Genomic DNA, 21,192 nt, shown 5'->3' with positions numbered 1-21,192 from the left:
ACTACAAAGGAGAATTTCCTCCTTACTGCATATTTCATATCTCAACACCAGTGATTCACAGGCTGTTTTACTTGAATTCAGCTTCTGCTAGTGAACAGAGCTATTTTTATGTACCAAATTTTGCTCTGTAAGTCTGAGTAATACTGAATTCTCTCTGTCATTCGTGGTTGCTGACATGCAGATGGCATTCCTCTAAAGACTCCTCTTCCCATGTGTTTGCTCCATGCTTTCTTGAGACCTAGATGAGTGGAATTTTTCTAGAGTCACATCATGTGGTGCTACTTGGCCTTATGAACCTTGCCATAAGGACTTCCTACATGCAGCTTAGAGTTTATGGTTCAAAGTAAAGCAAAATTTTTCTTCCCTACCTTCATTACAGCTCTGAACCTGCAGTGGTGGGACTGATCTTTCCCAAAACTCTGGATTTGAAAGACAGCTGAGAAAGAAATAGAGTAGGAAGCAAAACTGAAAGGAAATGTTCAATCTGAGGAAGTAGGGAAGCAGAAAGAATTGTAGGGAATGGTTGGAGAGGATGACTTCCATTTGTCTTATGTGTCTGCTCTTGAGAGGACTGTGGGGATGCCACATTTTGAACGTGTAGGAGATGAGATTTAGGTTTGTTAGCCTTTTCCCTCTGGAATGTGACACATAAAGCATCTCATTTTGTCACCACTGTTCTCAGTGCAGTGCAAAGCACTACTAAGATATAACTTTGCTTTCTAAAAGCATATTAAGTGATTGATGTTTTAGTCAAAATATGTTAAAACTTCCTTTTTGTTGGTGTGTGTGTATCTGCCTTTTTAACATCCAGCAGAGTGCACATATATGTACATCAGAAATTGGACTTTATGGGGGTTTTTGTACAGAAATTGCTCTGTAATTTTAAAATTAACACGTATTCTGCTGAAATGTTGAATGAAAATGATTCTATAGCTGTAGTTTGGCAGGAGAGGAAGCTAGTAAACATTTCTGTATTACCTTGAGATTAAATTATTTATGTGAGATTGAGATGCAGATGGCTGCAAATAATTTTTGCTCTTCACAAAAGAGAAATTGGTTTGAAAACCATGCAGTTTCCTCCAAGAGAGTTGTTGTAATTTAGAACTGAGGATCTTGCAAATGTTTGAATTAATTAAAAAGCTGAGTAATCGTATCCTTTTACAGCAGTCATGAAGCAACAGCTTGGTGTGTGCTGCTCACATTTTAAAATGTGAGTGTTAATTTTTGCAGCATTCCCAGATGCATTGCACACATTTTGGGTGAAGAAACACATGAAGAGACATAATACTATTTACTTAAGGCCACAGTGGCAAAAATTAAGATTACAGCCAAAGGGTCAACCTCAGAGACTTTTGGGTTTGATTGCTGGATAATTCTCTATAAAAAGTTACAAATAGCTGAAATGATGTCATAGGACTGTACATACAGGACTGTAACAGTGTCTTTGGTTGGTTGTTGGTTTGTTTTTGTTTTGCTTTGTTGTTTTATTTCAGAAGGCTGAGACCAAAGAGGAATTTGTAAAAGTTAGAAGGAGGGATTTGGAAAGGCTGACAACTGAAGTTATGCAACTGCGGGATTTCTTACCCAAAATAGTAAATGGAGATATCCTGGGGACATTCCAGAAGCTGGATGCTGTTGAATCAAGTGAGTAGCACCATCTTACAAGCTCTTGCAGTTTCTGCCAGAACTGCTTAGAACAAACTGTTGTGCTCCAGAAATAGTTGTAGAGTTTGTGGAGCTATTCCAGCTTCAACTGTGTTGTTCAGTGACTGCTCAGTAAATTAATGTGTTTGTAGTGAAGAAAATTACAGGCTGCCTTAGGAATAAACAGACATGTCAAATTAATCTTTTAAAATATTTTGCTGTGGATAAAAACATATATAGTTCAGGCAGTAAGGGAAGCTGTATGAGGAACAAAAAGTGTTTTCCCCGAAAGCATTTTGTTTTTCTAAAGATGACTTTCACAGAAAAACAAAAACCCAAACAAAATAATGGTAAATAGCAGTGGGTAAAAATTTGAAGGAATAGTGAGTTAATCTTGTATTTGGCCTGTCTTGTTTTTTAGCTTATATGCTTTACTAATAATAATAAAAAAAAAAAAGATTCTGTAATAAAAATTTTTTTATTGCTGTCCCCAAAGTCCATTTTTTTCAATGTTGGGTTTCTCTGTGCATTGTTTTTTTTCAAAAATAACCCCATTCCCAACATGCCATCAGGGCCAATTAGGAGTCAGCTCCATCCCTGGCCTGTAGCTTACCTGTACAATTTACCTGGATTTGGGTTTGCCTGAAAAGACATGGAACAAGCACTGAGACAGATTACAGAGAGTGTGTCTCTTGTGATAAATGGAAAATTAATTTGCAACAGGCAGCTAAGGAAAAGCAAGGTAGGGCCTCAAGGCCTGTGTCTGGCAATGTAATATATTGAGACAGATCTTCCAGCCCGCCTCAGTGATCCACTTTTTGGGAAGATTCTTCCATGTCACAAGCGGTGGATAAAATCTGGAAGTGTTCACTGCTGCAGAACCTCAATTAGTTTTTACCTACTTGTCTTGAGATTCCTCTCACTGATCCCTTCTTACAGTCCTTGTGCCAGGCATCAAGGAGACGCTGTCAGGGCCATCCAGAGTAGGCTCATGGCATGAACAAGCTGAGATAGCTTTTGAATTCTCTGGAGTCTTTCTCCACAGTGGAGATTTCTCTTGCAGGTGATGAGATCATTTGTATATTTATTCAGGCTTTTGCCATCGTGTGCCCCTACAACTGGACAAGTGCAGATTTTTGCTGCTCCAGTGTTCTCCTACCTCTGCAGCATGAAATAAGGCAGACTGAAAGGAGGCTTTTGAGCATGCAAAACATTAAAGGTTGGACATCACAGGGACACAAGCAGCCCTCACTCTCATAATGGTGCTGTTTGCTACATACAGCCTCTTGGTGTGGCATGTGAAGCTCACAGGAGTTCTGGCAGCTCCTAGACATATTTTTTCATATTGTTCTTACAGAAGCCTAATGTGTGATTTGTACATCTCCAGAGGTCCATCAGCTGTTGTAGTTTCCTGGGTACTGTTGAAGAATGCTTTAGCAGCAGAGTCTCCTGCTCCTCAAGAAGTGCAGATGACAGTCAGAGACTTCCAACACCTGTGACCCATTCAGTTGTGAGACTGATGGAGTCTTGAACGGCTTTGAGAAACCTTGAGATCTTTGCATGTTTCCCTGGTGTAGGTCAATAGGACATCCATTGCCTGTGGCTTCCCAGGGTTGATCTCTGAGATCTGAGCTTGCAATCCTCAGTGCAGCCAACACCTGCTTTTCAGGCTGCTGTCAGGGTCTTCGTTAAGGTTTTTGCCAGGGTAATTGTTCATTTCTAAAAGAGGGTTCTGTTTTGTTCTTATTACCCTTCTCAGGAAGAGTGCTTGGCTCCAGGAGTCTTAGAGATACAGCTCCAGCAATTTTTATGTATTATTATGGATATGTTTAGTGGAACTCACTCCACTTGGGAAGTGTTAAAAATAGCAGTTAACAAAGATCTAGCATTTGGATCAGTAGAGTTGGAGTTCCATCACTTGTTGGCATTCATTCCTATTATACTCAGTTTTCCACCTCCCAGAGCTTTGAGATTAGATCTGTAGTCCGGAAAATCTCCTGGTATAACCTGTAATTTTCTGTGGATGAGATGAAGTCTAGCTCACATCTTTGCTGTGCCCAGTGTCTTGTTCTGCTTTTGAGTCTCTTTGGGAGCAAGTGCCACTTCTTCCCAGAGTCTGATTTACCACTGCAGTGGTGAAGTTACCATTTCAATTGTGTGAAGTGTGAAGGTGCCATTTCAATTTCTTTGTTACTCACCCAAGTTGGTAGTGCAAGCTGCTTCTTTCTCTTCAGAGCAAAGGCACAGCTGGGAGAGCTGACTGGTATAGCCTGTAATTTTCTGTGGATGAGACCAAGTCTAGCTCATATCTGAAATGGGGGCCTTCTCTTCTTTGCTGTGCCCAGTGTCTTGTTCTGCTTTTGAGTCTCTTTGGGAGCAAGTGCCACTTCTTCCCAGAGTCTGATTTACCACTGCAGTGGTGAAGTTACTGTTTCAATTGTGTGAAGTGTGAAGGTGCCATTTCAATTTCTTTGTTACTCACCCAAGTTGGTAGTGAAAGCTGCTTCTTTCTCTTCAGAGCAAAGGCACAGCTGGGAGAGCTGACTGGGCACAGCAGGAGAGTTTCCACAAATGAGGAGCAACTAGAAGTAAGTCTTTTCAGCAGCTTCCACTGTTGTCCTCTTTTGCCTGTTCTACATAAAACATTGTGATACCTTGGAGGATATTGACACATCCTTCTTGTATCTGAAACCCTTTAAAAAGTCCAGGTTGCATTGTGTTAACACTCAGTAGTCAATATTTTTCCCCTTCTGGCTCAGGTTTTGTTCTGGGACCTTTGAAGTTTGCTGGTGAAGGATGTGGCATCTTTCTTTGTCTGCTGGCTGGATTCAGGTTGGATCCATCCTCTCAAAGGCTGGAATTGATTCTTCTCTTTCTGGAGAGCTTGTTTCCTTGCAGGAACAGAGATTTTCACTGGATGAACTTACCTGGCAAGGCTCTTGGCCTGCTGTAGGTAAGCCGAGCATGTTCTACTCCTGCTCAAGACATCTTGCTGTCAACTTCTTAGGACTCACACCCACATAGTCAGAAGTGCATGAGACTGAATTTTCTTCTTGTGACAGAAGGAAAGTTTCTTGCCACTGACCAGAGTTATCCTCAAAAACCTCAATTAATCCATTCCTCCCTTCATTCTTTTCCTTTGGACTGCAGCTTGAAAAGAAGTGAGTTACTCAGAGAGCATGTCCTGGCACAGAGATGTTTGTCAGCAGAGAACCCTTGCCTTGCCTCTTTGCTTTCTGCTAAAAAGTGTTGCTGGCTCAGAATCACACAAGGGCTGAGTGGAAATATGTTCCACCTCTTCAGATAAATCAGCCACAAACAGCTTTTCTCTTTTTATACATGCTACTCAAAGCAGCGTGTGTATACTTAAGATGATAAACTTGTCAATTAGGACCAAAACAGGAAGGTATTTATTTTCAAATAATGTAGAATTACTAAATAGAATGCCAGAAGCCAAGTCCTTTGTTTAATAAGAACATATTTTAATAATTTTTAATGATGTCGTCTTTTCATGATAGAATTTGATATGATTTTTGGTAATTACATTAAAAAACACTGTGACATATTGGGGGAGGTATTTCAGGTGTGTTAAGCTGTAGACCAAACTGTCATGTTCAAAGGTATGGTGTTTGAAGTGGGGTGTAATTTATTTTTTTAAACTAACCAAGGTTTACAATAGATGCTATTTGGATTTTGCTTTTTGGAACTACTTAAACATGTTTCCTTTTTTCAGTATAAATACTAAGCATCCGAGACTGTTTTTTTTTAAAGTAAAATACAATACACAGTTATTGTTAAAACTGTCCTTCAAAGAGAATTTTTTTAAAAAGACATCATGCTGGTGAAATGGATTACTTTTAACTTGATTTCTGTTCACTAAAATAAGGTGCTTAAATTAGAATGCATTTCTGATAACGTCAGAAATTAATTTTATAAGGGAATCATAAAATTTGCTTGTAACTGACATAATGTTTAAATAGTTTATAATAATGGAATCACAGAATGTGTTGGGTTGGTGGGGATCTTAAAGATCATCCAGTTCTAACCTCATTGCCATGGGCAGGGACAGCTTTCACTAGCCCAGGTTGCTTATACTACTTTATAAATACTATTTTAAAGTATCTGGCAAAGTTGCTTTTCATTCTTGCTATCCATGTAAGTTGTAAATTGTAGATTGAAACACTCACTTTTGACTACTGTTGGTATTTTTCTTATGTTTTTAATATAGTCACTGACTTAGGTGAAATTTCACTCACAGAGTTTTCATGGGAACCAAGATGAAAAAAAATAGAAAACTGAATAAATTTTTTAGAATCTTCTCAACCCTCAGTATTTAACAGCCAGATGTGATTCTTTTAAATCAGAGGTGTTGTTCTGCTTTCTCAGTGCTGTTGCCACACAGCAAATTGTAAGATTCCTGTTTAGCCACAGGGAGGTGATCTTGTACAAGCAAACGGCTGAGGCACCTCGGTAAAGTCACACTTGGTGGATTCCCTTTGCTTTAATGCAGGCCCGATGACCATAACGTGTTCCTTCTTTCTTTTATCTGATTTATCCTGTCACAGGCCTGGAGAAAAAGGAGGAGGAAATAGAGCAGCTGAGGATGGATTGTGAACACTTCAGAGCCCGTCTGGAAACGGCCCAGGCAGATTGCATGAGAGAGAAGAAGGTAGATGTGCTGCCAGGATATTGATATCTGTGTGTTTGAGTTCTAATAACAAAAGCAGAAATGCTAAAATTTTCATTTTCATGTCACAAAATGAATCCTCAATCTCAAAAACAAATTGGGATTTCTATCCAAATAGTCATCCATATCCATATTAACATGTTGAAATAAAACACAGGGTGTTTGGGAAGATTGTGGCATAGCTAGAATCAAAAGGTCCACTACAGAATCAGTTCTTGTGAATTTAACATTGCTATGACATATTTGCAAAGAAGACAGTAGGAGATAGTTTAAACAGTGCAATGTACAGAATGAAAGCAGCCTCTCTTGGTTTGCTGTGAGCTGTGTACCTTTGTTTAGTGTTAATAATCTTTGTCAAAGCACCTATTGATCCAATTGCCATGTACAGCTGAGAATCAAGGAGCAATTTCAGGGCTTCTCTTGCTCTGTCAATATTGTATTTAGTGATTATGAGAGGAGAGATTCTTAACAATTAAGGAATAGCAAAGGCACTGACTTCTCAGACTGTGAAGCCATTTGGGTTCAAATGAGTCTCTGTGAGAATCAGTGGTGATTATTTGCTGCAAAAGTTCATTTCCTTGGAGCCATCTTCAGTAGTCAGCAGTTGGGATTGTGCAACTGGCATTTGCCAGCCTTGGGATTGCACAAGGACAGATGAACCACAAAATTTACTTCATTTTTGAAAAGGAATAATGAAGAGTTCAGAATTGCACTTTCAGTGCATATCTGTGTAGACCAAACACTCTGGAATGACATTTAGTATGATGGAATTGTTGTCAATCTATTCCTTACTTCAAAATAAATATCTTCTGGGATAGATGTTGTAGTTCTGCAATAGGTGCAGAGTTCATTTTGCTGTGCACTGAGGTCTTCAGTTGCAGGATAAAATCCCTGCAAAATTGAATGCTGTTGCTTTAGATATTAATGAAGCAAGTGCTACCCATGATTCTTGTTAATACTACAAGATAAAGGGCAGGTGGTTTGGGTTTATGATTTCTTTAGGATGAGTTTTACACAAAGCACAGATAGTTTACTAGGAGCAGTTGTTTTGGTGTTTCTGCTCCAAGCTCTTCTCTTCACGTCTTTGTTGTTGTGCAGTGTGTGGCAGTTGTCTGACTGGGTCCTGTTAAATGCCAGGAAGGTGTATTTCAGTGGATTGTGCTCATGATATTGTGAAGTCCTTTAGCTTTCAGGATACAACAAGGTGGTGTGTGTGTATATGAGTGATTTTTCTTCCTGTTAATCACTTTTCTGGTGTTTTTCATTTGGTTGCTGTTCTGCTCTAGGCATCCTTGTGTAGAGTTTCTGAATTATTTTCTACATATTTGTCTTCTGAAGGAGAAGAAAATTATGCACTGAAACAAACATGGAATAAATGCATTTCTGGTTGAGCAGTGTCCTTTTCTGAGGCCGTCATAAATCAACATTTTGCATTCCAAATTCTCTGTGCAGAGCTGTATCGCTGATTAGGGAATTGCTGTGCTTTCTGAACCTGAGCAAAACTTGAAGTACTTGAACATGTTATTCTTGGCTGATGTCTCCTTTGTCTTTTTGCAGTTCCATACTTGGGCACTGCTGTGTTCTTGTGCCTTGACCTTTTCCTGAAGATGGTGGTGTTGCATAGCACAGGGATTACTGGGTGGTGTGAGCTCTTAGGAGTGTTGCTTCCAGCCAGGTTATTTGCTTTTGTAGGCTCTGTTTATTTTCCTGGCTCTTGCATGTACTATTTTGTTTTCCTTGCCTCATATCTTTGTTCTGATGTTGCTTTTGATCTATTAAAAATTCTGGCATCTTTTCTGCTGGCTTTGCATGCTTCTTAGGGATCTGGATTTGGTATTACTGGGTTTTATGTCTTACTCAGTATTAGCATCCAAATGCAAATAAAATGTATTAAAGATACATTTCCCTAAGACTAGGACAGTGTGGAAAAGACAGGGAGAATATAGGGATTAGGCAGGAAGATGCCTGAGGACATTTTGTGGATGCATATGGTGGCAGAAAAGCTGATAGGCCTGGCAGTGAGTCATGTAAAAGATGGAATTTGGCTAATTTGCTTAAAAATGATCAAAGTATTAAGAAATAAGAGACTTTTCCTGGGAGATTCTGCCTATGGAATCAGCAGAAAGTGTCAGCCTTTTGCCTATATAGGTGAGAGAGACTCCAGAGAGTAAATACACACAGAAGTCTGCTTGAGAAATTAAACTTGAACTTTACAAATCCTCACCTGTGTGTTCCATCAGCAGCAGTGCAAATCAGGCTGATAGGTGTGATTAGGAGGTAGCTGGTGACAGAGCACGCACAGCTCTGTACTGTTTGACAACATATTATATAAATTTTCAGATGAGTTTACATTTCTATTCTTTACAAACCCTAAACATGAAGCATTGAGGTGAACCCCAAAACCAACGAGATACTTAAAGTCTTGATGACAATACATAGTTGAAAGTCTTGTTCTGCTTTCAAAGCTGACATAGAAGATATTCCTTCTCATTTCCCCATACTTCATCCTGACAGACACTGGGAAGGCTGAGCTGAGGAAGGTGTTTTCTGCAGTGAATTTGAAAATATCATGTCTGTAAAATGGGCAGAGTAAGATCCTTCTGTTTTTTGACATTGTGCAATCTGTGATTCTCTCTCTTTTAATACTTGAATTAGCATAATTTTTCTGGAATGGACTTGGTCTTTCCCTGCAGCACTAATACCACCCTACCTGGAATTAGCGTGGAACCCCCACCCACCCTGAGACACAAACTGCAGAATCCCTGCCTTGATCTCCCTGTCTGTGCTGGCTCTAAACCAAGAAGTGCAACAGCTTTGCTGCTCCTGTGGCAGCTGGTAGGAAGCCAGTGAGACCTAGATCCTGCCCAATTCCATTATATTCTTCCAGCCAGCTTCCCACGTGATTGGAGAAAATACTGCCAAATGGAGGTTGTGCCCTGGTTCTGTAGGGTTGATCTGTTCTCTCTTTAGGCTTTGTGGCAAGAACCACTTAGCAGCTCACTTCAGTGATTATAGAATCATTGTGTTACCAAATAGTTTGGGTTGGAAGGGATTTTGGAGTTGTGTTACCTCATTCCAGCCCCACTGCTGTGGGCAGGGTCAACTTTCACTAGATCAGGTTGTTCAGAATCTCATGGATGCACAGTGGTGCCTCAGCTTTCTTGCAATGGAAGGTCCTCCAAGCTTCAAGGTTTAGGTGTGTTTTTGGGACTCTGTGTTGCTTTACCACTACTGCTCAGGACTATGCCAACAGAAAAGAGCTGGAAGAGACAACAGTATTTATCCTAGATATCCAGCAACTGTTCCGTGTTGGCTAGGAGAGAAGCCTGTTTTGAAAAACAAAACAACCCTCCGCTCCTGTAAGATGTTTCCTGTATCTTTTGGAAGGTGTCAGGGAAGGCTGGCCCCTGATGCTGAAATCCCCTCTCTCTTGAAGAGACATGGAGTTGTTTGCTCAGGACGAGATGTCTCCTGTCAGGCTTCTCTAGGTGCCACTCAGTCTCAGTGGGTCACTTGGTTTGACCTTGTGGACAGTTTCTGGTTCCTGTCAGCCTGCACTACTCAAAGACAGCTCAGGAGAGAAGGAATGTGTCTGCAACTGCTCTGGGTTACCCTCCCTTTTCAGAGATGGCCATGGTTGTGTTTCTTGTTCTGTCCCTTAGCCTAGGAACTTGGTGTGGGAGACATGAAGTGCAACCAAAATTTCCTTACGCTGTTCCAGGAGAAACTGGACCTGCGGCAGCAGCTGAACGAGGCCAAGCAGCAGCTCCTGCAGCAGGCAGAGTATTGCACAGAGATGGGAGCAGCAGTGTGCACCTTGCTCTGGGGGGTATCCAGCAATGAGGAGGCTGTGAAATCTATTCTAGGAGGAGTAAGTATGGCAGGTGAATACTGACTCCTGGGAATGCCCTCAGACCTTTAAAACAAGGACCTTTAAAATAAGAGCCTTGCTGTGGAGCACACTTTAAGGATGCGTTTCAGAAACTGACTGGACAGCAAAATCGTTTTCTGGTTTGCATGTTCTTTGGGAATCATCCATTCTCGTTTAAGAAGGGTTGGAGCTGTGAAGTGTTATGAATAAATGCAGTAATTATTTCTTTTGTTACCAAATGAGGGTTATCTGTTTTCTACCACACACTGGAAGCAAGGCTATAGTTAGCACAATGTTAATTCACAAGCTAACAGAAGGAGAGAATAGTTCCTGGGCACATGCAGGAGTTTCCATGCCTGTGGAGAGCTCGGAGGAGCTATTTCCGTGCAGAAAAGACAGATCCATTGATTCTCAACTTCTTTAAATCTTTCTGCTGCCTTAATATGTGAATGACTCTTGGAAATTGAGACCCTCAGTGCTCGTGGATCAAATTAAATCATCGATGTTAAACATGGGCAAGTAGAGTATTTTCAAAAAAATCAGTAACAAACCACAAAGCTAGAACAACAACAGTTAAGGACAGTGGTAATATTGCAACTATCATGATTTCACTGGCAAGTGCAGCTGATAGAATTAGGAGGGACTAAGGCGACAGGCCTGAAAAAATATGATTTTCATTCTTGACACAGCCAACATGAGAAGGAATTGCTGTATTTAATCTGACTGAAGTGATGCCACAGTTTCTTTTGGCTTGATTTTTCAGCAGCATGATGAACAGCTGAGTGAATAGGATTAGTTCATTATAGTAAGTGGTAAACCAATGTGTTTGTAAGAGTTGTTCTACTTGGGTGTTCCAAAATACAATTACAACTTTATATTGTATATTAGAAAGCTGTACAGTGCTGCCTTATTAATGAATACTTCTGATGATTCCAAATCCAAGCAGCAGCAGTTACTAGGAAAAACATCTGTAAAACACTGTATAAAACAGTTGAAATTTAAAGAACAAGGCTGGTTGTTGAAAGCAGTCTTAAGTATTAATATTCAGTTGAATTAGTTAAAAACAAAACTGTTGCTTGAAGATTTGTTTGAAGGTAAAAAAACCCCAGTGTGAAGATGCAATACTTCGGGGGTTAGGTTGGTTTGAAATGCAAAGTACTTCTAGTCATTTCCAGTAATCATTAAAGCCTGTTGAACTGCTGTACTTCTGGTGTAGATCAGAGCAACATTTGGAAGCATCATTTTCTTGGGATGGTGCATTTAACACTGTGAGAAACGTGCCTTGAAACAAGACTCCTAGAAAAAGCAGAAATGGATCGTGTGGCATTGTGTCAACCACAGATTGCAACTGGCAGTGAGTCAGGTCATTAAAAGATGATGGAGATTTGTCATACAACATATTTGGTTTGGGTTATTTTGGGACAAGTTGTACAGCTTGTAGCTTCTTCCCTCCTCCCCTGAGAAGGTGCTGTGAACTATGGAATGTGTGAGAACATCAAGGGTGCTTTGAAACTGTTGCTGATATTTAAGCACATGGGGAAGGGTGGCATCGATTCAGAATCATGTCATGCCTTGCAGAACAATGCCCAAGCTTTTTGCAGTCTTTGAAGCAATACAGAAGTAGGTCTTTCTTCAAGTCCCATAATGCAAATGGACTGAAATTATGTTAATGACCAATATAAGTTTTGTGTCCATAAGGGCTGGGAAAATCAGAATTAAGCAGCAGATTTAAAATGTGACACAGGTAGTTCTCAAGGCAGTGGGGGAGAGATGCCCGCTGGTTTTGCCTGTGTTCCTAGAGAGAATTTGAAGAGACATCCAGAGAAGCACCATGAGAGAGTTTTCAAGGTTTCCTACCTGTATGTACCAAAAAAAAGAAGTAAATTAATTTCCATGAGATTGTTCTGGATGTCTTTCAAAAAGCTTCAGCCAGATATGACAGGCTTCTCACATGAAAATACAACCTGGAGGTTTGATTTCAGAACAGCATCAAGACTTGCTTCAACTTGAGAAATTTTGGATCCTACAAGGTGTTTTGCTACTTCAGTTGTATGATATGGTGACAAACGACTTTATACTTTGTGGCAGCAATTTTTCATGTTACCTGGAGCTTTCACACAGGAGTTTCACAGACAGCAGAGGGTTCATTGCACCATCTGAGCTCAAGCACCTTAATGGCTGCTTTCAGAACTGTCCTTATCTCAACATGTGTGGGTGAGACATTCTTCAGTCCCATGAAAATGCTGTCAAGTTAATAAGGGACTCTGCAGAGTGTGCAGTTATTTATAAACCTGATGGGTCTCTGCTGGAGCTCAGCACTAGTTAAGTAGTGGCTGTGTGGAAAGGAGGATCAGCAGAGAGGACACCAGTGAAACCTCAAGAGGTTGGCAGATAGAAGATTTCTCTTGTTTTCTGTGCAACATACCAGCTAATCAGGGTGCTTAGTACTCTCATGTTCCCATGTGAATGTGTATTTTCATAATGACTTATTGGGCTCTTCATTTTCTCTCACACCCTCTTGCTTCTTGAGCTATAGTCAGTGCTTGTGTTAAAATTGCTTTCTTTGAGGAGTGGTGTCCATATAAAAACTACATCCAGCACATGCAGAATTGCACTTATCTTCCTCCTCTTTCTCCATGATGCCTTCATTCCTGTTGTTCTGGGGCTACAGCATCATTTGTGAAGATACTGTGTTGGCTTTTTGTCCCCTCTTGCTGAAGTGACCCAACAGGAATGGTACATCTTTAACATGGTGAATGTGCAGCAGTGGAGGAATAAATAGATGCTATCTCTAGCTTGCACATACTGTCAAAGCAGTAATTTTCCAAAAGTATGAAGATTTTCAGTCACTTTACAAAATTAATAAAAGTTCAGGCATTTCTTGAACTCTCCCATTGGGTCACTGCTGGAAATGACTAAAAGTTTCATCTGCTTCATGAAACAATTGGAAAAATTATTAAAGACACTGGGAAACCCAGCATTATGGGCTCTCTGCCACACAATTTTGGTTATGAAAGCCTTCATCCTCTGTGTGAAATAGAGTTCCAGCAGTGTTTTACTAGTCAGAATTACCAATAAACAGAAACAGGTCTCTCCATCCCTCTTTGTGGACTCTGCACCTCAGGCCAGGCTCTTTGACCTGCCCTGAGCTTTGTACCAGCTTTGTGCTCCCTAAGCTGAGATACCCCCAAATGGAGCAGGATTGCAGCTGAGGGGAAAAGAATGTCCCATTATTTCAGCCTGTGCTCCTGTTCCTGTGCTCTGCTGTGGTGATTTTTTTTCTCACGTGACATGGTTGACTTAGTTCAATCTGTGACCCAGGAGAGACCTCCATTTCCTTTTCCAAAGAACTTCTGCATAGCCTTTTACTGTTACTGAGCAATTAATGAGTCCTATTAGGATCCATTTGAATCCCGCTTTTTTTTCCTGGGGACTTCATTGTTTTCTTAGGAATTTCATGTTAGGTCTCCAATCTTCAGCTGATTTTGACAAAAGCTACTGCAGTGGGCCAAGTGAATGTGAAACACCTGGTGCAACTACTGCAAAACAAAGAGATAATATTCTCACTTCTGATAATAAGCTTTAATTCTGCTAGTTGTTTATATATTATTGTGTGCTTAGGAGGTAGATAGGCAGTAGTTCAGTTTTATGAATAAATGCGGCCTTGAGTAGTTTCCTGTTTTCTTCTAAGGTAATGGTTTCAAATACTAGGGGATCAAACATGTCACTCAGTGAATACATGGCATTTTCTGTTGTTTATTTCAAGTAACTGGATGTTTTAATAATTTGGAAGATTGACCAGTTTTACTGTAGCATCTAATAATAATAGTTGCTGTAGTGTGTGTAATCCTTCTTCTCCTCCGTACTTGCAGAGTAAAGCAGTAAAGTTTTTCACAATCACTGCCCAGACCATGGAGAGCTTTGTGAAGTCATTAAGTGAAGACATGAAACAGCAGGATTTGGATTCTGAGGAAAATCAGTTTGTATTAGCTTTGGCAGGGATTGTAACAAGTAAGTTAATGTTGTGTCTCAGAATAGCATTGCACACCTACTGGGAATGTATATTGCCTCATAGGAGCTGCAGTAAATACAGCTTTTCAAAGTTAAGTTGTCACTGTTGATATCATGGGTGACTTTCTGGTTTTCTAAAGTTCTAGCAAATTTTGTTACTGACACTTCTGTTACAGGCACTTCTGTGCTGCCTGTGTCATCGTGAAGGAATAGACAGGTAAGAGCCATTGAGTTCTGAAATTCCTATTGCATCCCTCAGTCTGGAATGAAACAAGGACCATTGTACCAGTCTTGTATGCTCACATTAGTTTGTACACATTGAGCAATTTCCTTTGTGAATCACCAGTGATGCCAACATCTACAAGATTACAAATTGCAGATGGTGCAAGTAGATCAGCCCCAGCTTAAGGCATGGACTAAAGGATTTTGAAAATGCTTAAAAGTTTTGTTACTATCAGATACATCTCACTTTGACTGTATAAGAGAAGTAGAAGGTTATAAACCTGACTTCCATACTAAATATTTTTTTTAGGTCCAGAAAATAAGTTAAAAGCCATGTATCTGTTGTAGAATGACTGTGCTTGGTTTGGGAGGCTGTGAGGCTGATACATCATCTGAATTTCTGTGAAACTGTAGCTATCAAAATTACACTGAAGACATGATGCAAGATAGACAAAACAGTGGATATTGGTATAAATAAGTGATTCTTGAATGAATAGCTTTTCTGAATGTGGGATTTTTAGCTGTTGGGATGTCAATAAAGATAAAATAATAAAATTATTATGTGATGCATTATGCCACTGTACTGAGTAGGCAGGTATAAGGGAAAATAATAAAGGAAACAGTAGCCTTTGCAAATAATTTTGTCTTTTGGTTTGTGCTTAAATAATGCCACACTTGCAGAGAGGTAGGAAAACAACTTTTGAGTAGATGTTCATAAGAGTTTTGGTTGTATGATGTACCAGATATGCTGAATTGAGTGATTGTAAAACTCTGCAATCCTGTTCCTTTGAAGTGGAACCTATAATGATCAGCTTTGTTACAGTCACACATTACCTGTGGATGAATAGAGCCTTTTGTTTCACAGTTTACTGTGTTGCTATTGGGACACTGGGCACTCTGAATAAATGCTTTGGTTACCAATGCAGAATTCTGAAGGAGCTGGATAAGTGTTTGTTGTTCAGTATTTGCTATACAGGTGAATGTAGTCTGAAATTTATATCAATGCCATAGTTCATTCTTCACAGCTGACCAGTCTTTTTAGTGGTCCTGATACTTAGCATAAACTTCTGTTTGAAACACGATTGTTGGTGATGTTTTGGGCTTTCCCACAGATGTGGCTGCGCTGGCATGTGGCCGTGAGTTCCTGGTCAGTTCCAGTCGGGAATTACTGGACACGATGATGCATCTCCTGGGAGATATGAAGCCAGGACTCTGTAACAAATTTAAAGTGTATGTTGACTTTTCTTGCCCCTTTCAAATGAAATGCATTATCTTGCAGTGTAGCTCAAGTGATGACAGTAATTTTCCCACTCCCCCTTTATTCCTTTCTTGGAGAGGAAACATACTTTTTGGAAGCTCTTTTCCCAGTTGTGTTCCTTGCAGATATACTGGGGTTGACTACAAAACTTTATCCAGGTTTTGTGTCTCTTGGGAAGTCTCTTAAGCACCATAATATTGTAAAGGTGAGCAGGGGTGCCCTCTTCCAGCTTGGGAGGGGGCCTTGAGTTTGATGTGGAATAAGGAAGGTGTGAGAGCAAGTTTTACAACAGAGAAGATGTGGGAAATGTGAACTCATTTTTATTCCCTCCTAATATGAAGTGTAAAATGTCACATGTCCTTAGTGAAGAAAATGAGTTATGGAGCTGCTGAGAGCAAAAATTGAATCATTTTAGCCTCTTTAGCAGCCAGACTCGCCACACACTTCAGTTTGTAAGAGGCAATGCCTGTAAAGTGACCTTGCAATACAGCTTGAAAGGGAAGGCCCTGTTGCACAGTTCAGCTACTGCAAAAGTGCTTTTCAGCTGATGGAGAGATTAAATAAACAATTGTCTTTGCCTTTTTCTCCTAGACCTTACAAGCTGAGGATATATGGCCTTGGCTGAGCAAATTACTGCTTAATGAGTGGCTCATCTGCTGAAGTGTGGGCACTGGTTCTGTACACCTGGTTCATTTGTTCATGAAGGTGGTTTGAGCACTGTGGTGTTTTTTTCATAAATACACAAACAATTCATATCCCGGGCAGCTGTCAGAGCTCAGCTGACAAACAGCAGCCCAGCCAGCTACGGTAACTTGACCACATCCAGGCACACAATCAGGCAGGTTGGATGTGATAGTCATGAAATCAGGCCCGTTCTTCACTTTGGAGAGGTTTTATCTTGCCTAACCTCAGTTGTCAGAGAGGGGGATGTCAAGCATTTGCTGACTGCCTGGGCTCCTTCCCACACTCACTGGGAGGAGATGGTGCTGTCAGGTGATTGCTCATGTGAGGGGGAGCGAGTTGCCCTCTGAAGGTGTTTGCCTTTCTCTGTTGGGTGGTGAGGGGAAAGCTGAACAGCCTGTGCTGTAGATAGTGCCTTGATGATTTGAGTTCAGTTATGTGCTCTGTTTCCCAAGCATTGGGCTTGAAGGTCAGTGGTAGGGTTTTTTTGAAAACATCCCAACTGAAAGAATTGTACAAGAATCTCAGTTTACTAAAGAAAAGGTAATTTGTGCCTTCATGTGTATAAAAAAATCAGACCAACCAAAACCAAAAAACAACCCTGAAAAGAGGATCCATGCTGTTTCAGAATCTGTGAATGGGGTAAAAACAAAAGAGGGCTTTGAGAGGAGGAGGGAAGATGTTCCTACGCACATACACACTGAATTTCAGGTGGATACATGTCTATGAGTCCAGATAAACTATTTTCATCATTTTATATGTATTAATGTAATTGGATTTGAGGGCCTTTCTTTTGAGTTTATATCTTGGGTTGCTTGTTATTATACATCAAAATCTGCTTGCTTTGCAGAAGAATTACCCATGGTGTTGTAAACTTGCCTGCCAATATAGCAGTGCTGGTAAAATATACATAGAGCAATCCCATGAGGTGGCAAGGAATTCAACAGGGGCCAGCTTGGTAGGCTAACAAATGGAGGGAAGCTTGGATAAGAGGTTGCTCAAGGTGGTTGTTGAGTGAGAAACACTAAGCATATGTTACAATAGCTTGAATGCAGTGCAGTGATGATATTTTCTGATCCCCACAGAACCAGCATTTTTTTCTTTTTCCTTACTCTGAACTTGCCATTGGATTAAAAAAAATGGTGTATTCTGACATTAAAGCAAATGCCAGAAAGGACATTTCTTCATGGCCTTGTCAGAGAATGAGGGAGCCTAATTTACTCAAATGTTTTAGTGCAAAACGTTTCCCTGTGTTTGTCTTTCATGTCCATAATCAACATAAGCTCCTCCTTTTTTTATGAGCATTGTATGTGTCTTGTCACTGTTCAGTTTGAAAAACCTGTTCCTAACTAACACTATAGTTATCCTTTCGGAAAGTTTTACAGTTTTCCAGCCCAGAAAAGAAGGGTTTTGGGGGGGTGGTTGATTGTTTTTAAATTGTTCTTTGAATGTAAGGTTTTTTAGCTGCTGGTTAACCTTAATCAGCATTTTCATAAGCAGATGTATCAGAACTCCTTTTTCTCCTCCTGTAGGGAGCATAAGCCAGGACAAAATGAAAGACAACTGTGAGACAAGGATATGAAGGTTTCCATAAATTCTAGTGCAATTTCAAAGTTAGGTGAAGATGGACTCTGGAGTCATCATAAATAATGTTTACATATACATTTATATACATATTCATACAGACAGATACATTTTTAAAACTACACCTCACAGATGAAAATGTCTGTTCATTATTCTGGAAATGCAATGTATTTTTCTTAAAACATAACCTGGTGTTTAATGGGAAGACATTAACTTATAATCCAATCAGTTAAAGAAAAAATTTGGCTTTTAATTTTAAGTGCTGTGGTTATCTTTTGCTTAGTTCTGAGATTTTACAATTATTTTCTAGCTTTTGTTTTCAAAAATCTTTTTCATTGCTGTATGACAAATCAGGGGAAACGATGAGTCCAGTTCTACGCACAGCAGTATCAAAGTAAGCTGATAAAGAGACAAGTTCTCTTTTCTTGTTCTAGCAATCCTCTGTTTTATTTGGATGAATATATAAACAAAAAAAAAATGTACAGGGAGAACCTGTCACTTACTCTAAAACTGCTGTGATATCCACTGTAGTCTGTGAGTATGGAATAAATATATCCCAGGCATTGACCTGAGTGCTGAGACTGAAATCTCAGGGGTGTCCTTGCCTTTCTGAAATAGCAGATGGGAAAGACTTCAGGTTTTCTTCTCATTGGTGTAGGGTTTGTTCAATGTTTGTAATTGTTACACAGTCAATAAACATTTACATAATTGTTTGTAGCTGTAATTAAATGGTTAAGAACATTCAAATCTGCTTTTGTGGCAGTTTAAAGTAGTCAGTAAAGAGACATATTTAAAATAATAGTACATTGTATATACTAATCCCATGTATTAACAAGACAGGAAAGAGCTTTAGCTGTGCATTTAGTTCTAGATTTTAAACAAAGCATTGACAGATACAGTAGTACAAGATGTTAATTAAATTTGGCTTGTCTAAGTAGAAAGATTATGAAATGCATAATTAAGACTCACTCCACATTTTAGAAAACTACACCAGAAAGTATTGTTTATCCAGTAAACAATCATTTGTGTCAGGTTTGCTTCAATAAGCACTTTTGCAATTATTATTGCAAAAAATATTTACTAAAATGTGGTGATAATGGAGGTGAAGGTGGTTGTAAAGGGCCTGGAAATGCTTCTTTGTTGTGTCTAGGTGAGTGTGTTTAATTAAATATGCTGTTATATATTAATATGCCTCTGCATGTTAATGGAGTGTTCCAGCACTCCAAAAACCTCAGCACTTCTCTGGATCACCACCACCAGTCCCTTTTGTCTGCACAAAGCAAACAAGTGAAATAAAAATACAAACACAGCAGTGCCTTTTTACGTCACTTTATTTCTAACTGCAAATGTCAAACAGATTAAGGGTGAAAGACATTCTCTAGAAATGTTAACATTGCTTTTATAAGATGATGGTTTATTGATCATTTCCATTCTGGCTGACTATAGGTAGTGCTGTGCTCTTTTGTCAGAGCTTGTTCTAGAAGCCCAGAGCTGCAGGGGCTGGATGAAAAGCAATGTATGGCCTTTACCAGCTGCAATTTCAGATCCAGAGTACCTCTCCCTGCTTGGCAGTGGCCACTGGTGCAGTAGATTTAATAAATCTGCTCTTCCTTCTTTCTTCTCCTTAATAATCAAGGTGATCCAACTCAGAGTACATAAATGACACCTCTTAAAACTCAGTTTTGCTTGCAATAGGTCACTGCCTTTTCTGCTTTCTGAAGGTGTCCACAGAGTGTCCAAAAGTCTGCTGGTGGCATAGGAGCTTAAGTAATGAAACCTTGTTTGAGAATTAGATGTGAGGTGTGAAGTCCATTTGGAATTATCATTTCCCTTTTGTGTGGACATGGTGGCAGTGCAGTGACACACAGGCATGAGAGAGAGCAGTAGCCAAGCTGGCTCCAGAACAGAGAACATTCCAGCCCCTCCCTGAGGCCTTCTTACTCTTTTCCACCTGTTTGGAATATGTTATTTAACAGTAGAAACAAAGGTTTGCACAACTTGCTTATATATAATTTGGGATTTATCTCTCTTACCTAAATATAAATTATTAGCACAGGCTTCTGCATTGGTATATACTTGACAGAAATGGCAAAAGGTGCTGAAGCATGCAAAGAAATCAAAGGCCCTCAGATGTCCTTTCTTTCAATTCTAGGCTAATGCTAATGTCACTTTACAATGTGAGTATCAACTTGAAAGGCTTGAAGTACATCAGTGAAAGTCCAGGTTTTATTCCCCTGCTTTGGTGGCTGTTGAATGGTAAGTTGCTCTAAAAACCTTGTAAACTCTGGTTTTTCAGGATTTTGTAGAATTGCAATAGATACTGCAAATAGCAAACCAGAAATTTTTATCTGTAACCTGATTCGCTTTTGACAGAATAAAAGTAAACATAAAAGGCAAATAGATGGAGGGAGAAGATGTGCATTTCCCACAAAATTTTTGACGTTGTATGTAATATTCCATTAATGTGAAGTTTAAGGGTGGTAGATTTAAGAATAGGGAATGGAGAAATTTAATGAAGTGGTTTAAAAAAAAGCCACTTGTTTCCTGATACCAGCTTTAAAATAAACCTTAAAGGGAAACTACATATCAGTTCACTACCATTAACACAGGAAAATGTACACATTTGGAGGGAAGAAGCCAAGTCTGTAACTTCACTGACTCATTGCAGAAGCGTCTCTTTCTGGAGAGAAGCCTTGTGCTCTAATAGGATTTGGGGCTCCAGGGCTGAGAAGCTATTCCCAGCTATGCCTGTGGCCAGTGCAGGGCTCCAAGGACGTCAAGGACTTGTCACTGTCAGGTGCATGAGTGACATCAAGGCTCTGCTCTCTGGGAGACTTCAAATCCCTGTGCAGGAGCCAGCAGGGATTGACGTTGGACTGGGCTGGCAGCTGCGTGCACAGCTCGGGAGGGACAGCAGGGGGACAGAGCTGTGACACTGCCCTGCCTGTGCTTTCTCAAGATTTATGAGGAGATTCTGGTGTGCAGACAGGACTGGGGAGGTTAATTATCCCTCTGTGCTGCTAAAACCTTGCTGAAGTACGACTGGTAAATACTTAGAGCAGCTAAAATGAGAGAGATTGCATCTGATTTTTGCAGACATTGTTTTGATGCTGAGTTTTTGAAAAAGTTTTGGTTAGGGTTGGTAAACTGAAAGCCATTTGTATAATTCATGGTTCCCTTAACTGTTTTACAGAAAATGTAACTGCTCAAGCTTTTCATCAAATAATTTCCTGC

General features: G+C 39.9%; 1 protein-coding gene across 2 annotated transcripts in view; it reads left to right on the top strand.

Annotated features, from left to right (window-relative positions):
• Positions 1 to 21,192, top strand: part of HSF2BP (heat shock transcription factor 2 binding protein) — a 30,713-nt gene that overhangs the window by 686 nt on the left and 8,835 nt on the right. The window contains exons 2-7 of one of the 2 annotated variants that reach the window (XM_053971671.1): positions 1,497 to 1,644; positions 6,210 to 6,313; positions 10,053 to 10,202; positions 14,075 to 14,213; positions 15,548 to 15,665; positions 20,111 to 20,214. In XM_053971671.1, coding sequence (XP_053827646.1) covers positions 1,497 to 1,644; positions 6,210 to 6,313; positions 10,053 to 10,202; positions 14,075 to 14,213; positions 15,548 to 15,665; positions 20,111 to 20,214 — 763 coding nt within the window. Of the gene's footprint in view, positions 1 to 1,493; positions 1,645 to 6,209; positions 6,314 to 10,052; positions 10,203 to 14,074; positions 14,214 to 15,547; positions 15,666 to 20,110; positions 20,215 to 21,192 lie in introns of both variants that reach the window. The other variant, XM_053971670.1, reaches the window with a different exon arrangement.

The sequence above is a fragment of the Vidua macroura genome, chromosome 2, assembly GCF_024509145.1.
Source record: "Vidua macroura isolate BioBank_ID:100142 chromosome 2, ASM2450914v1, whole genome shotgun sequence".
In the NCBI taxonomy this organism is placed as follows: domain Eukaryota; kingdom Metazoa; phylum Chordata; class Aves; order Passeriformes; family Viduidae; genus Vidua; species Vidua macroura.
This window is presented reverse-complemented; position numbering and strand designations above follow the sequence as displayed.